Source organism: Aedes aegypti, chromosome 2 (genome assembly GCF_002204515.2).
Source record: "Aedes aegypti strain LVP_AGWG chromosome 2, AaegL5.0 Primary Assembly, whole genome shotgun sequence".
Lineage (NCBI taxonomy): Eukaryota > Metazoa > Arthropoda > Insecta > Diptera > Culicidae > Aedes > Aedes aegypti.
Genome location: NC_035108.1, coordinates 65,131,829 through 65,146,961, shown reverse-complemented (window position 1 = coordinate 65,146,961; position 15,133 = coordinate 65,131,829). Strand labels below are relative to the sequence as shown.

General features: G+C 35.9%; 1 protein-coding gene across 4 annotated transcripts in view; it reads left to right on the top strand.

Annotated features, from left to right (window-relative positions):
* The first annotated feature begins 1,633 nt into the window (after positions 1-1,633).
* Positions 1,634-15,133, top strand: part of LOC5566352 (neurexin-4) — a 79,377-nt gene continuing 65,877 nt past the window's right edge. For all 4 annotated transcript variants that reach the window (XM_021841078.1, XM_021841076.1, XM_021841077.1 and 1 more), the window contains exon 1: positions 1,634-2,015. In XM_021841078.1, coding sequence (XP_021696770.1) covers positions 1,949-2,015 — 67 coding nt within the window. In that variant the 5' untranslated portion in view covers positions 1,634-1,948. The remainder of the gene's footprint in view (positions 2,016-15,133) is intronic.

Sequence of the window (15,133 nt, the reverse complement as noted above, 5' to 3'; positions counted from 1 at the left end):
TCGGGCTTAGGCCGGGTTTGGTGAGGATTGTGAACAGAGTAACAACCTAAAAGCTTCCCTATGCATCAGAAACGATGAATTTACCATCTTTCAAACTCGGGTTTTTCTTACAAACATTTTTCGGGTTTCGAGTCGGGTTTACACAGCAAACATTTTTCGGGTTCGGGTCGGGTCCGGGTTTGCTTTTCAATTATGTTCTCGGGTTCGGGTCGGGTCCGGGTTTGAAGAAATAAAATAAGTCGTGTACGGGTCGGGTTTGGGTTTGAAAAATGTGAAACCCGACAATCTCTAGTATCTAGCTAGCTAATAGTAAGAGTGGCTACGGATCATTATGGTTAGCAAAAGGCTAACTGATCGTCGCGAATAGTATAGTGGACATTACACTTCGAATAGAATAATTATTTGAAATGGGCATCAATGGTATCAACGACGCAGAACGTCCGTTGGATCACATCGGAGATGTTAGTACGTCTATGCCATACAAATTATGACGCGGTTTTAAGCAAAAATGTCAAAATGTGATACCACCACTACAGGTTACGCTTCAACAATGGAATTTGTTAAAGTTGCAAGAGCATTGTCAATATCAAGTTTTGTTTGTAAAGAAAATTTCTCGCGGAACATTACTAAAGGACCTATGTACAAATGAGAGATTCTCTCCTCTCTCGTTCTCTTTCGATTATAACAGTGGAATACTAAAGATTTTGGGAACTTTTTCACTATAGATCGAAAGTCAATTTCCTTGACTAGCGTTTCATACAAAAAATGCAACAGAAGAGGTTAATATGACTCAGTTATTAATGAAAGAGAAAGTAAACAAAGAGAGCCTCTCAATGTTAGATAGGTCCTTTAGTAATGTTCCGCGAGATTAATGTTAACATCAAGATTAGAGTCAATATATGTTTCATATATATTTCAGTCGGCTCGAAAATAATTGAAAGTGGAGCTTATTGGATTGAGAATCGCTTCATGGGATTTTTGAAATGTAACAGGGACATGATCAGAATCAAAATCAGCATGAGTAACTAATTGGCTACAAAGATGGGTCGGTTAAAACCAAATCAATCGTAGATGGATTTCTAGAAGAGAAAAAACATGTAGGGCTATCAGGGCATTGAATTGAGAAATATCCTGAAGAGCATTCATCAAATAAAATTCTGCCGTTGGAATTACTTTGAGAATTATTTCATGACCGATGTTTGGCATTAAAGTCACCAATGACAAAAAAAATTGACTGAAAATGTATGCAGTTTGACACTTATGTACCCAGCATGTTTCTGAGCGAGAACGAAGAGAACACCAGCGACATTATTCTTATATGGTTTATTATTTCTATTGATGCAATAAATGAATATTGAAAGCACAGATAAACAGACGTAACTTTTAGAGCAAATCGTTAAAAACATATTATTGAAAAAAAAAAGAAACGAAAGGTGAACTATGTTGGCGAACAATTCGACACATAAGAATCATGTGCCTTGAATTCGTAACGAACATCTTCGTAGTTTTGAATGTCTCTCTGTTGAAAAATACATGGGACTCTCTTCGCCCGCTCTCAAACTAACACACTCATCCACTGGCTTTGTCATTCAGTCAGCCAGTCCAGTTGACTCAACATCTGCCTCTCCCATTCAGTTTGAGATCGGACGCCGCGGCGGTAAGAAGTGTCTTCATTGACTACGACGCGCCTACTATAGGGATCTAAGCGCTGTGTTTCGGTAGCGCCACAACACACATTCCACAGAGGGAAATTCGGAGTGGTGTGAGTGCGCGAGTGTGTACCGTACAATTGTAGTGTGCGTGTGTTTCACGTATAGTCGGGGCAGGCAGTGGCAGAGTGCTTTATTTTTAATTCTTAAAGTTGCATCCAGAAGGAATTTGGCCAAACCGTCTCCAGTCACTGCGGCCAAATGTGTATCGCGTAAAATTAGAGAACAAGTGATCCAAGATGCATCTAGTGTTAGGATTTGTGTTAGCATTATGCCTCGGCAGCGGGATGCGGCCAGCGATTGCAGGTTAGAAATTCGTCATCAGAAGCAGTGAAATCGGGCGAGGGCCCAGCCCTGCCCTCTCTCCGTGAGTCTGTCTGTGATGGTGGTGGCATTCCCGACTGAACAACCACCGTTCCTTTTGTTGGCGTGATTTTTTGTTGTAGCAATTTTTGGCGAACCACTTGAATGGAATTGTTTGTAAATATGACCGAGGTTGATAAGAACTCATCGAGGAGCGGTTATCTTATCAACTCGCGTGACTGGAACGTGCCCTCGGGAAAATGGGTGTGTACCCCCTTCTGTGGCAGGCTATTATCTGCGTGTACGAGTCAAAGCTTTATTTATTACGAAACACCTTGGTGTGAAGTTTCTATACTTCAGCGGTAGTGGTGACGAAGTGTGATGTCATGAATTAATCAAACAAATCCCAGCTTAAATGCCTTATTCAGCATTTGTAATGCAAGAGAATCATTTATTGACTAAAATGTCAATATAAATCAAAGAAGGCGAGCTATTCCTCTAAATATCAAAAATCCAAGCAATCACTTTCAACAGTAGATAGTCAGCAAGGCCTACTATTCATCCAAGATGGAGAAGAATGGGAGGAGGCAGCAAAAGAGGAGGCAAACGAGCTCCGTCAGCTATAGAGCGTAGCGTACACATGAATAACCGTTGCGGTCGATGGATGAGTCAACCTGTCGAGGCGGGTGATAATGAAGAGAGCCACTCCTTAACTGCACCGTCAACCGTCAAAACATGAAGACGAAAACCGAAAAGAATGAGCAGAATGTGTCTAATGACATTTAAATGGACTGCTGAAAAGTGGTCGATGTTATGAAAGCTATTTCTTTTGATGCCATACACGTGGCCGGTGTCTGGCATGGCCAGACACTACCGGTGCGATCTATAACTGATGCTGTGTCGAAAGTGCAGTAGAACTGCGCATTGCGTCAACCGGAGGATGCTGGGCATTATCAGAAAGTATGAACTCCACTATCATCGTAAGAGGTGAATAGTGTTTCGCTGTGTGAGTGCTCGTTTCTTACGGAACAGGGGATTTTCCGGGTCCGGAAAATCGATACGCCGGTCAGCACAATTCTTGCAAGCAAAACTGCTTGGTTGATGCAATACCGGAGAAAAGTTGAAAGAGAAATACACTCAAGTTCAAACCATTTGATTTATGGACATTTTTTCGTGTCGGTCGCGTGGCGTTAACTGCTTTGTAGTATTGGGGGTAGAGTGTGATATGTACTGCGGGAAAGTGAATTTGGCATTTTTTCTAATGATGCTAGCTGATGCGTATTAGGATCGATTAAGCTTTCGAAAAGATATGCACGTGCAGCTTTTGGATTAGATGTACTTGTGCTGAAGTTTTTTTTTTTGTTTGCTAAGAATAGCTAACAAAACAAATAATGTTCGTATTTTTATGTGATACACACCAAATTTAAATTTTAAACCGTGTAGTTAACCATAGGTTTGATTCGAAGAAGTTGAACACCAGAAAGACTTGTGCATTGATAACAATCAAAGAGTTCTATGTCATACATATCTCGAAGAATAATTGAACATTCAAACACATCAAACATGAATGTTAGAACTATGAAGCCTATTTTCTATGTCGATGATTTACATAAATCAATAATCATTGAATTATAGACCCTCATGTTGAATAAAAAAAAGGACAGGCCCTAAGAAGGGCACCAATGTAAACATTTTTTTTAGAGAAAATCATAATTAAGCGAATTACTCAACACCTAACGATACGTTACATGCTGGTGTTTCTGATTGGTAACCTTTTCCATTTTTTTAATAGAGAAACGGCACACTTTTAGCCCTTAGGGGTCATGCACAAATTACGTCACGCTCCGAGGGGGGGGGGAGGGGTTCAGGCCAAGCGTGACAAGCCTTACAAAAATTTTGGAGGACTCATACAAAAAACATGACAAAGGGGGGGGGGTCAAAAAAGTTGAAATTCAGCGTGACATAATTTGTGTACCATCCCTTACGGGATGTGAATTTTCGTAGAAAATGTTATGGGACCTCAAGTCGATCCCGTAGCCAAATACTTTTGTTTTGGTGAGCTGACTGCTTTTGGTCGACAACCTATGAATTGCTGTCTTCATGATTAGCACTTGATTTAGGGTTCCCATTCGTGCAGGGCACGAATTGATGCAATTGATTCATTTGAGACCAACTATTTGATGTCTGTGATCGAAAAGCTTCATATGATCATATTATAAAATCATAAATCGGCACAATTGTAAATCAATTGCCCACTTTCAGGCTATTTGGCATTGCGACTTTATAAGGTTCCAACGACGTGCTGCATGAGATGCGTGCCTTTCGTTAAATTGCGTCGCTCTTGAACTATCGGAAACTAAAAGAATCCTTTGGTGAGTTGTGTTTGGACTTTTCAATACCTGATAAAAATGTGTTCTCGATAAGTATTGGGTATATCATAGGAGCTTTGAGTTTCTTCCGTAAAAAGCGATTTACGAAAGAGCATCAAAGTATATGTATGTCTAGATTGTTGGCACTTGTTAAAAGTATGGAGCCATCAATTAGCATCAAATTAAACATCAATCAAATTTGGCCGTTATTTATTACTGATCAGATTAATCCGATCATTTTCAGTTCTTCATTCATGCTGTACAGTAGAAGCATTTACTCCTCTCTTAATTATAACACAAATTTCGCCAAGGAATGCTCTGAGACTTTTTTCAGGTCCAAATTTTACAAGATGTTTTCCTATACTTCTTTTAGACATTCTTTCCATTGTTACTTAGATTTCACTAAATTCAACGAGAGAATCAGAACATAAATTTCTATCTTAATTCATTCAAAAATTATTGCACAGATTCCTCCAAGAGATCTTTCGATGATTCTTGTAGATATTCATTATACCATCATAAATTGCTTCAGAAGCTTCCTTTTCGATTTTTTCGATCCTTGATTTCCTCCTTCATAAATATCATGAAAAACCTGGAAACTTTTTTCCGCAAAAAAAATGAGATATTCTTGTGGATGTTTCAGATGGGATCTTCGAGTTATTCTTGTAACAAGTTATAGACACTAGAGATGAATTTCTGGAGGAAAACATGAAGGAATGTTGAAATGAATTCGTGTAAAATATAATGTTGTCTCTTTTATTGGCTTTATTAACGTGAATTTCAACACATTCGGCTAGTTCTTCACTCATATTATGTTATCGTATATTTCAAAAACTTCTCAAGAAATCTGTGGAGGTATTTATAAAAAAATTTAGAAGAATTATACCATTGATGCAGGAAAATAACGCAAGCATTGGCTTTACAGTGAGAGGCAAAATAAAGTGCCCACCTTACCAGTTTTCGAATTTCTCTCATTGATTTGGTTCAAATTAAAGTTAACACACCTAAATCTTTTGTGATATTTTATTTTTGATGTTCTTTTAAAGTTGCACTTACGAAATTTTGATTAAAAAAAGAATTTTACTTAAAGAAAAAGAAAATCAATTTGTATTGAAAAAAAAGTAGTGACAAAAATAAGTGCCCACTTCCTTCTTGGCCCCAGAAAAGATGATTTAAGAAAAATAAAAAGCAATTTAATAGTTAATGTGTCCTCCTTTGGCCTTAAGGACTTGCTGGAGGCTCTTCGGCATGCTTTTCACCAGGTTTTGTAGGTGTTGTGGATCTAGTTCTTCCCAGGCGCGCTCCAAGGCTTCAAAATAATTATTTTTGTTGGTAACACCAGTTTTTTCAACCCTAGCATCGAGAATCGCCCACAAATTCTCGATGGGGTTGAGGTCTGGGCTTTGTGGAGGCCATTCCAGCGGTTTAATCCGACAAGACCGGAAAAAAGACTTGGTCTTCTTTCCAGTATGCTTCGGGTCGTTGTTCTAGAGAAATATGAATTTCTCTTCAAGGCCCGTCTGGATCAGCGAAACCTCCAGATTTTCCAGCAAGATGTTAATGTAGGAATCTGCCGTCATTATTCCGTCGATTTTCACGACGCTTCCTACTCCACTCCATGAAAAACACCCCCAGACCATCACATTTCATCACATCACACTTCCATGCGTCACCGTTCCTTGGATGTGGCGCTCCTGAAGCTCGAGCTGTCTAACCGAGAGCGGCGGGCTCGTGTGTGATGCAGAGCACCACATCCAAGGAACGGTGAAGCATGGAGGAGGAAATGTGATGGTCTGGGGGTGTTTTTCATGGAGTGGAGTAGAAAACCTCGTGAAAATCGACGGAATAATGATGGCAGATTCCTACATTAACATCTTGCTGGAAAATCTGGAGGTTTCGCTGATCCAGACGGGCCTTGAAGAGAAATTCATATTTCTCTAGAACAACGACCCGAAGCATACTGGAAAGAAGACCAAGTCTTTTTTCCGGTCTTGTCGGATTAAACCGCTGGAATGGCCTCCACAAAGCCCAGACCTCAACCCCATCGAGAATTTGTGGGCGATTCTCGATGCCAGGGTTGAAAAAACTGGTGTTACCAACAAAAATAATTATTTTGAAGCCTTGGAGCGCGCCTGGGAAGAACTAGATCCACAACACCTACAAAACCTGGTGAAAAGCATGCCGAAGAGCCTCCAGCAAGTCCTTAAGGCCAAAGGAGGACACATTAACTATTAAATTGCTTTTTATTTTTCTTAAATCATCTTTTCTGGGGCCAAGAAGGAAGTGGGCACTTATTTTTGTCACTACTTTTTTTTCAATACAAATTGATTTTCTTTTTCTTTAAGTAAAATTCTTTTTTTTATCAAAATTTCGTAAGTGCAACTTTAAAAGAACATCAAAAATAAAATATCACAAAAGATTTAGGTGTGTTAACTTTAATTTGAACCAAATCAATGAGAGAAATTCGAAAACTGGTAAGGTGGGCACTTTATTTTGCCTCTCACTGTAACTTTAAGAGAAATCTGTTAAAATCCCAAAAAAATTAAGAAATTCTAAGAAAGAATATCTGCAAAAAATAGCAAAAATTTGAAATGTAATTTTAATTGGATTGCGAGAGAGATATCTGCTTAAATTGCTTTATGTGTATCAAAATGAATTTTAAGAGTATTTACGCTTATATAAATCTATGTTGTATTTCAGGATGAAATCGAAGAGTAAATTAGTGGAGGAATCCCTGCAATTATTAACAGTTGTGCGCTTAGAGTAATTGTTATAGTTTAATGTACGGAGGAGCACTAAAAATATGTGCTACCTTTATTAAATGAATTCCAACCAAATTTTAATATCTTATTCGAAAAAATCCTAGGTGAATGACAGATCAGATAGATAATGAGAATACATTTAGTGAGTCTTTAAATCCATTACAAAACTAAGAAGATTTAAAGAAAAAAACGAATGTTTTATCGGTTTTTGTTTGGGGCTCATGTATCAAATAGCATTACGGAGCCGAATAAATTTAGTTATTATTTCTTGTTACATTTTTGCACCTAAGACACAATCGAAGCAGATTTCGTCTTTGGCTAAGCTGTCCATGTTAGTTTGGAAACGTACTCGCCTTTGGACCAGATAGCTAGAGAGTTGCTATTTATACATCTCAATTTTTATATGTCTTGCAACTCAACATGTTTACCTTCTTCAACCTTTATGAACGGAGAGGTAGACCAGCGTTCGGCTGAAAACTTCATAAATAAAGACAATCAAGCTTTTATGAAAGTTTATTATGATGGGTTTGATTCAAGCACTTAAAATTTGTGAAAGAATTCTTTCAAATTCCTTGCAAAAATTCTGATGGAAAGGCATTTTAGCAGTTACTAGTGGATGTTCTGGCTTAATTTCATTAAAAATGCCTGGAAGAATTTCTGGAGGAATCCCAATTCTCAGTGGTTTCTCTGAAGGCTGCCTTGATGAAATTCAAGACAGAATCCCAGGAGATTTACTACGAGAAATTTCTGGTGAAATATATTGATAGAAGAAATGATTCAGCTGTTTCAATGGATACTTGGCACTATGAATTCCTACAGAAATTCCTTAAAATAATAATAATACTGCTTCCCAAAAATATATCGTTAAAACTCATTTGAGAACTTATTAGTCTTTACAACCCTTATATACCTTTGATAAAACTTCGTCAAACCCGAAAAAGCCTACATACAGGAGATTGTTAAGACTATACCTTAAAACCGTTTCTAAACTTCTTAGTTTTGTATAGTATGAATAAATCTACCCTTGTAGTGTACTATAAAACATACATACAGTCAGTGACATAAGTTAGTAACCGAATGCTGTTTTTCCATATAAAATGCCCAAGTTTGGGGTGCTGTATCTCAGCTTCTGGTAGTCCGAATTGGCTGAAATTTGGATGACGAACTACAAATAACTTGAAATTTTGCTTGAAATGGAATCATTACATTGCAGTCACTTTACATAGAGTTTTAGAGGGTTGTTCAAAGACAAAAGTAAGTAACCGAGAGACTTTTTAATTCAATTCGAAAACGGTAAGTTGTGGGTTGTTGGTCTGTTCTACAAAGTTGTTCAATTTCTGAAGTCACACAAATTTGCAGAACACACCAACTTTCCACGACTTACCGTTTTCGAATTAAATTAAAAAGTCTCTCGATTACTTACTTTTGTCTTTGAACAACCCTCTGAAACTCTTCGCAAAATGACTGCCATGTAATCATTCCATTACAAGCAAAATTTCAAGTTATTTGTAGTTCGTCATCCAAATTTCAGCCAATTCGGACTACCAGAAGCTGAGATACAGCAGCCCAAATTTGGGCATTTTGTATGGAAAAACAGCATTTGGTTACTAACTTATGTCACTGACTGTAAATCATTGAGCTCAACTAGCGGTATTAAATCTTTTGCAATATCCTAAAACACAGAATAAAACTAATGTTAAGAGCTGATGATTGAACAAACATCGGCGAACGAGTTGTTTATAAATCATAACCTTTTTTATAATATTGAAGCCATCATGATGTCTGCCGACACATGATAATAAATTGAAATAATTATTTTTTGCTTGGCAGTAAATTTCCGTACAATCTCGTGAAATTCATGCCAAAGAAAATTAACTGGTGGAATGACACAACATTTTTCGATTTCCAACAACGCGACACATGCCTATCTGATATGTTATTCCGTTCCATTTTCAGAATGATTTCAAGCTCATCTCAACTGAAATTTCTCACGCATATTGTATTTATTAAAGCTCAATTGGTGATAATTCCATACAATACAATCATACATGAGAGGTTTTAATCCTTGCGCAAAATTCTTCACTGGCTCTTATATTCTTAAATCAGATTATATGTTCTGCACTGAGATAAAAAGGTTTTTTTGGGAGCCTTGGCCTAAACTTTGCACTCAGGAAAGCTAGTTCTATCAAAAAGGTTAACAAATTGGAAGATTTGATTTTGAGATGCACTTGTAGTAAATTCGTTCCGTTATGTATCTAATTATGTTTTTACTGGAATGAATTAAATTGTTTCGTGTAGTTCAGCTGTTGTGTACAGCTTTGTTGTCCCCCTAGAACGGGAAGTTCAGCCAAGCATGGAAAAAATATGCTACACACGGTAGTCAGAGAGAAATGTATATCATTTTATTTAGGAGTTTGATCAACTCATAATTATTTACATATTTATCATTATCGACATAACGATATTAATAACCACACGCCGACTGCATTCCAACAAAATGCATCAGACAGTTGAGATTTAAGAAGACTTTAACATGAATTAGTGCAGTCTTGGGAGTTTTCGATGGCTTTGTAAGGAAAAAAAAGATGAGGTTTTAAGTATAGGTTTCAATAGACACTATACAGCTACTTCAAAATACAAATCATTATCAACAAATTTGGCCGGCAAATAAGTTTTAACAGAAGCACGTATAATTATCTACAAAGCAATTTAAAGTGGTTTTTACTGGAAAGAACTTTTAGCTCTTCTCAATAATCAATAATCAATAATCATAAATAAAATATAAGATAAAAAGGATTGAAATTGTTACTTGGGTTATTGGATTTTTCGCAAATATTACAAGATTGTCTCAAACATTGTGCAAGAAGTCCGCAAAGTATGTGTATAACAGTTTTACTAATGAGAGGTTTTTTTATGAGTTTGAAAAGGAAAAAAAACAATTTCTTGAATATTTCGTACACAAATTCTTGGAAGTGTTTTACAGAGTATACTTGAATTAATCCCAGTAGTGACACTTGAAGGTAGAACTAGATGAAAACATCCCTGAAATTATTATTAAAATATAGCAGCTGGAAGAATACCTGAAGAGGACTGGAGAATATCTTAAAAACTTTAAAATCCATCTTAAAGTTTTGAGAGTAGCCTATTCCTATTAAGATTTTTTTCAGACAGATCCAGGGGCTAATCCTTCGAAAAACAAAATGCGGTATGTATCAATTGTTTTATGTATTCTGCTTACTGGAATCGCAGAAACCATTCCGGAAGGAGTTACCAGGGCAATACCTTAAACTTGTTTTAGACAAATTTCTGGAGTTTTTTTTCGGTAGTATTCAAGAAGGAATAATTAAAAAAATACTCTCTGAAGGTTTTTCTCTGGATTCCTCTACCAAGAGGATTGCTTGATGCCTAAGGATGTTCTTATTGAAATTCCTGAGCGATATTTTGGAAAATTACTTTAACAATTTTCCGACGCTATTAGCAATTTCTGGTGGCATTTCTGAGATCTCTGATCTCTGTGAATTCAGTTTGATTTAAAATCTGTCAGAATGATAGAGGATATCTATAAGAATTTCTGGAGGATTCAGTGTCTCTATGGAGAAAGGAGTACTCAGAGGAAACTCTAGATAATTTTTTGATGAGTTCTAGCATTTCATCGAGAATTTATTAAGTAAAATTTACGAGTTTTTCAAAAGACTTCTGGATGAGTTTTTTTTGAGTTATTTATGACAGGATCTCAAGACAGTTATATAACTATAATTCCTAAAAGTTATAAGACGCATTTTCTGAAGAAATATGATAAATAAGCTGAATGACCTTTGCGAGAAACTCAAGAAAATAATACTAAGAGGAATTTCCAGCTGTAATTATGGCTTTTTTTTAATTAGTCTAGAAAGTATTACGTGAATAAATGTCATAACAAATATATATATATATATATATATATATATATATATATATATATATATATATATATATATATATATATATATATATATATATATATATATATATATATATATATATATATATATATATATATATAAAGTTCCTTGTAGGCGTCGTCTTAGAACTCGTGGGTATACTTCACAGTTTTTTTAGATTTTCTAAAAAAATATTTAATATTTCCTTGTGTTTTGAAGAAAGTTCATTCTGAATTACAAAGATGGAGTACCCAAGTAACAATTTCAGTGCTCTTCGATCTTAGATGTTATTTATGGAGGTTTTATTAGAGATGTATTCATCCCTAACAGATTTAATAAAGCATTGCAAAGTGCCAAAGGTTCTTTTCGGGTAAACCCACTTTTAAATGCTTTGTAGATATCTACAAGAGCTACCGTTAAAACTTATATGCTGGTCACATTTGTTGATAATAAATTGAATTTTGAAGGAGCTGTGTAGTGTCTATTAAAACTTAAACATAAAACCTCATCTTGCTTGTCTTGTCAAGGCATGGGTAAAACTTCTAAGACTACACTAAGTCATGTTAAAGCCTTCTTAAATCTCAACTGTCTGATGCATGTTATTGGAATGCAGTCTGCGTGTGGTTATCAATATCATTATGTTGATAATGATAATCATGTCGTGAATTATGGATTAATCAGGACGCAAACACAGAAATGACAAATATTCCTCTCGAAGAACTAACAGACTACCAAATAAAGCATATTGTTCCCATGCTTGCCTGAACTTCCCGATCTAGTGGGACAACTATGCTGCACACAACAGCTGAGCTACACGAAAAAAACTTTCATTTTTCAGGCACTTATCACTTACCGTTTTCTGCATCAATACAACGAATCGAGCACGGCGGGCTTAATTATAACAAACCAGTCCAATAAAACAGTTAGATGCATAACGGCACAAATTTAATAAAATGAATTGCATCACAAAACTGAATCTTCTGATTTGTTTACCTTTTTGACAGCACTAGCTTTCCTGAGTGCATTAAGTTTAAGTCAAGGCTCCCAAAAAACCTATTTGTCTTAGTGCAGAACAAATATTCTGATTTAAGAATATTTTAGCCAGTGACGGTTTTGCGCACGGGTTCTTAAGATCAAAAGCGTTTATGAATGATTATATTGTTCAGAATAATCACCAATTGATCTTAAACTATCCCAGACAAGACCAGCAAGATTTAACTGGATGGAATCCATTTTTATTGTCGCCGTTTCGGATTGATAATTACAATATGCAATCAATTTATGATTGAGATCAGCATGAAATCATTCTGAAAATTGAATAGAGTAAAATATTAGATAGCCAATAATGATGTCGTAACTGTGGCGCGTTGCTGTAAATCGAAAAATTTTATTTCATTCCACCAGTAAATTTTTATTGGCAGGAATTTCACGCGATCGTAAGGAAATTTTCTGCCACGCAAAAAATGATTATTTTTATTGATTATTATGAGTCGGCAGACATCATGACGGTTTAAATATCAAAAAAAGGTTATGGTTTATAAACAACTTATTGGTTGATGTTTGTTCAATCATAAGCTCTTAACATTGGTTTTATTCCGTGTATTAGGATATCGTAAAAGATTTAATACCGCTAGTTGAGCTCAATAAGGCTATACAATAGCTCTTATGAATGTTTTATAGCATACTACAAGGGTAGATGTATTCATACGATACAAAACTAAGAAGTTTAGAAACAGTTTTAAGGTATAGTCTTAACAACCTCCTGTAGTGTGGGCCTTTTCGGGCTTAACGGAGTTTTATCAAAGGTTTATTAAGGTTATAAAGACTATTAAGTTCTAAAATGTGTTTTAACGATATGGTGGTAACAACAGCTTGTAGTAAATGAAAAAACTAAAAATGTTACTTGGGTAGTTTATAGAGAAAAGCCTTGTAAATATTTTGAAGAAATTTTATCATAATCCTTGGATAAACTTCCGGATTCGCAGATTGACGCTCAGGAAAATAGCTGAAAATATTACTGTAAACACATTGCAGAAGGTGTCACTGAAAAGATTAACTCACGAATTGTTGGATAGATTTGTTTAAAAAAATAGTAGTTTTTGAGTTTTATAACAATTTTAAAATTGCTCGCAAGATCCGTTGCGGATTGTTGATGAAAGCTTTCAACGAGTTATGGCAGAAGTCTGATTGTTGTGTGGACTACACTGCCGTTATACGCATAATTGTCCCATGTTCCAGAATATGCAATCAAGATAAACGCGTTTAAAGATTTTAACACATTTAGGCCTCGTATTGACTAGGTGTGTGGTAAATTAAATTAAAATCTTTACAACAGTATAAAGAATAGCGTGTTTATTAGAGTCAAGAGTTTGTATTATGGGAATGAAGAAAATTTAGCTACGAAATTCAAAGTGGGACTGTTATGCCTAGAAATGCGGAGTTTTTAATGAATTTCTACGCATAACAGTCCCACTGATAGTAGTGACCATTTATATGCTAAGCACACTGCTGTAGATGACCGTTCTTACGTATAGATTGTACCGAATGTAGAGGACGTATATCCTCAAGACTAGGTTTAGGCACCTAATGAAGGCTCAAGTGACATGTGCCAAACGGAGCCACGTGTGGGGAAGTGAAGAAATACGATTTTATAGTTTGAGATGGAAAGCAAAGTTTTCTTTATGTGCTATAATGAGAAAATGTATGAGTTAGTGAAAGAAAGAGTGGATGAGTAAGTAAGAGAGTTTATAAGATGTAAAAAATCCTATATTGACTCTTCCAGCTGCAGGCTCGACAGAAACTCGTCTGCGAATTCAACGTTATTCTGCGGAATAAATATTTAACTCAAAATTCACGACACAAATCTTCACATGTTTTGACATTTCTTTGGACTATGTTTGCAAAATCATGATATTTGATACATCGCAAATTAAGTTTTAGAACCATCAACATGTTTGCCACTTGCATCAAAGAGCCAATTATGCGGAATAACCCAGTATGTGATCAGGTCATCCAAAACCTTTTGAACTATTCTTTTTTTAACTTGACTTTAACTTCTTAACTTCATCAAGTTTAATATGTCGCAAGATAGGTCTCAGGACTGCCAATATAATGGCCAATTCCTCTGGGAAACTGGTTATCCAAACCAACCTGGCATGTTATCAAGTCATCCAAGAACCTTTGAATTACCCTTATGTAGCCTTGATTTGGGAATTTTAGAAGTTTGATGTTGCCAGCTAGGTTTCAGAACCGACAGTTTAGAAGCCATTTCCCCCAGGGAACCGGGAATCCGGAATAATCCGACATGTCGTCAAGTCATTCAAATTTATTTGAACTACCTTTAGACTTGATTTGCAAATTCATGAAAAATGATATGTGGCAAGCCAGTGTGGCAAGCGGTTCCAAAAACTAGAAGAATTTTGTGATTGACCCTGAAAATTCAACTGAAATTCATTGAAAAACATATGTGGAATCATATTTTGATATTGAAAATTTCAATCAATTTTGACGTCAGGCTCGCATGAATAATGAATGCATCCCGACAATACAAACACATTAAACAGGTTGTGTTCCACCTGGGATGTAAAGCCCACGTAAGAAGATGTTCAAAACGATTTTCCCAAATACCAGCTAATTCAAAACTGACAACTAAATATTTTGTTCGAGATCAGCTCAGCGAATAGTATAGTGTGACAGTTATGCGTAGAAATACAGTAGTGGGACAGTTAAGCGTGGAAATTCAACAATGGGACAAATTGACTTGGCTTGCTTTTCATTAAGTTTCCGAACAAAGTTTATTTTTGGTAAGTGTTTTCTAAAACTATACGTAAAATTAATTGTTTGATGACAAAAAGTCAAAATGCACAATAAGTCACATGGGACAATTATGCGTTTAACGGCAGTACAATGATTCTTCAAAAAGTTCATCATGACAGATATATTTTATAAATTTGCCTAGTAAGCACTTGATTTGAAAACAAAAAAGTCGTTGAACGTTTTCATATTTTAAACTTTGATGAAAACAGTTTGGGGTTTCTAATTCTTAGCATATACTAAATCATTCGGACTGT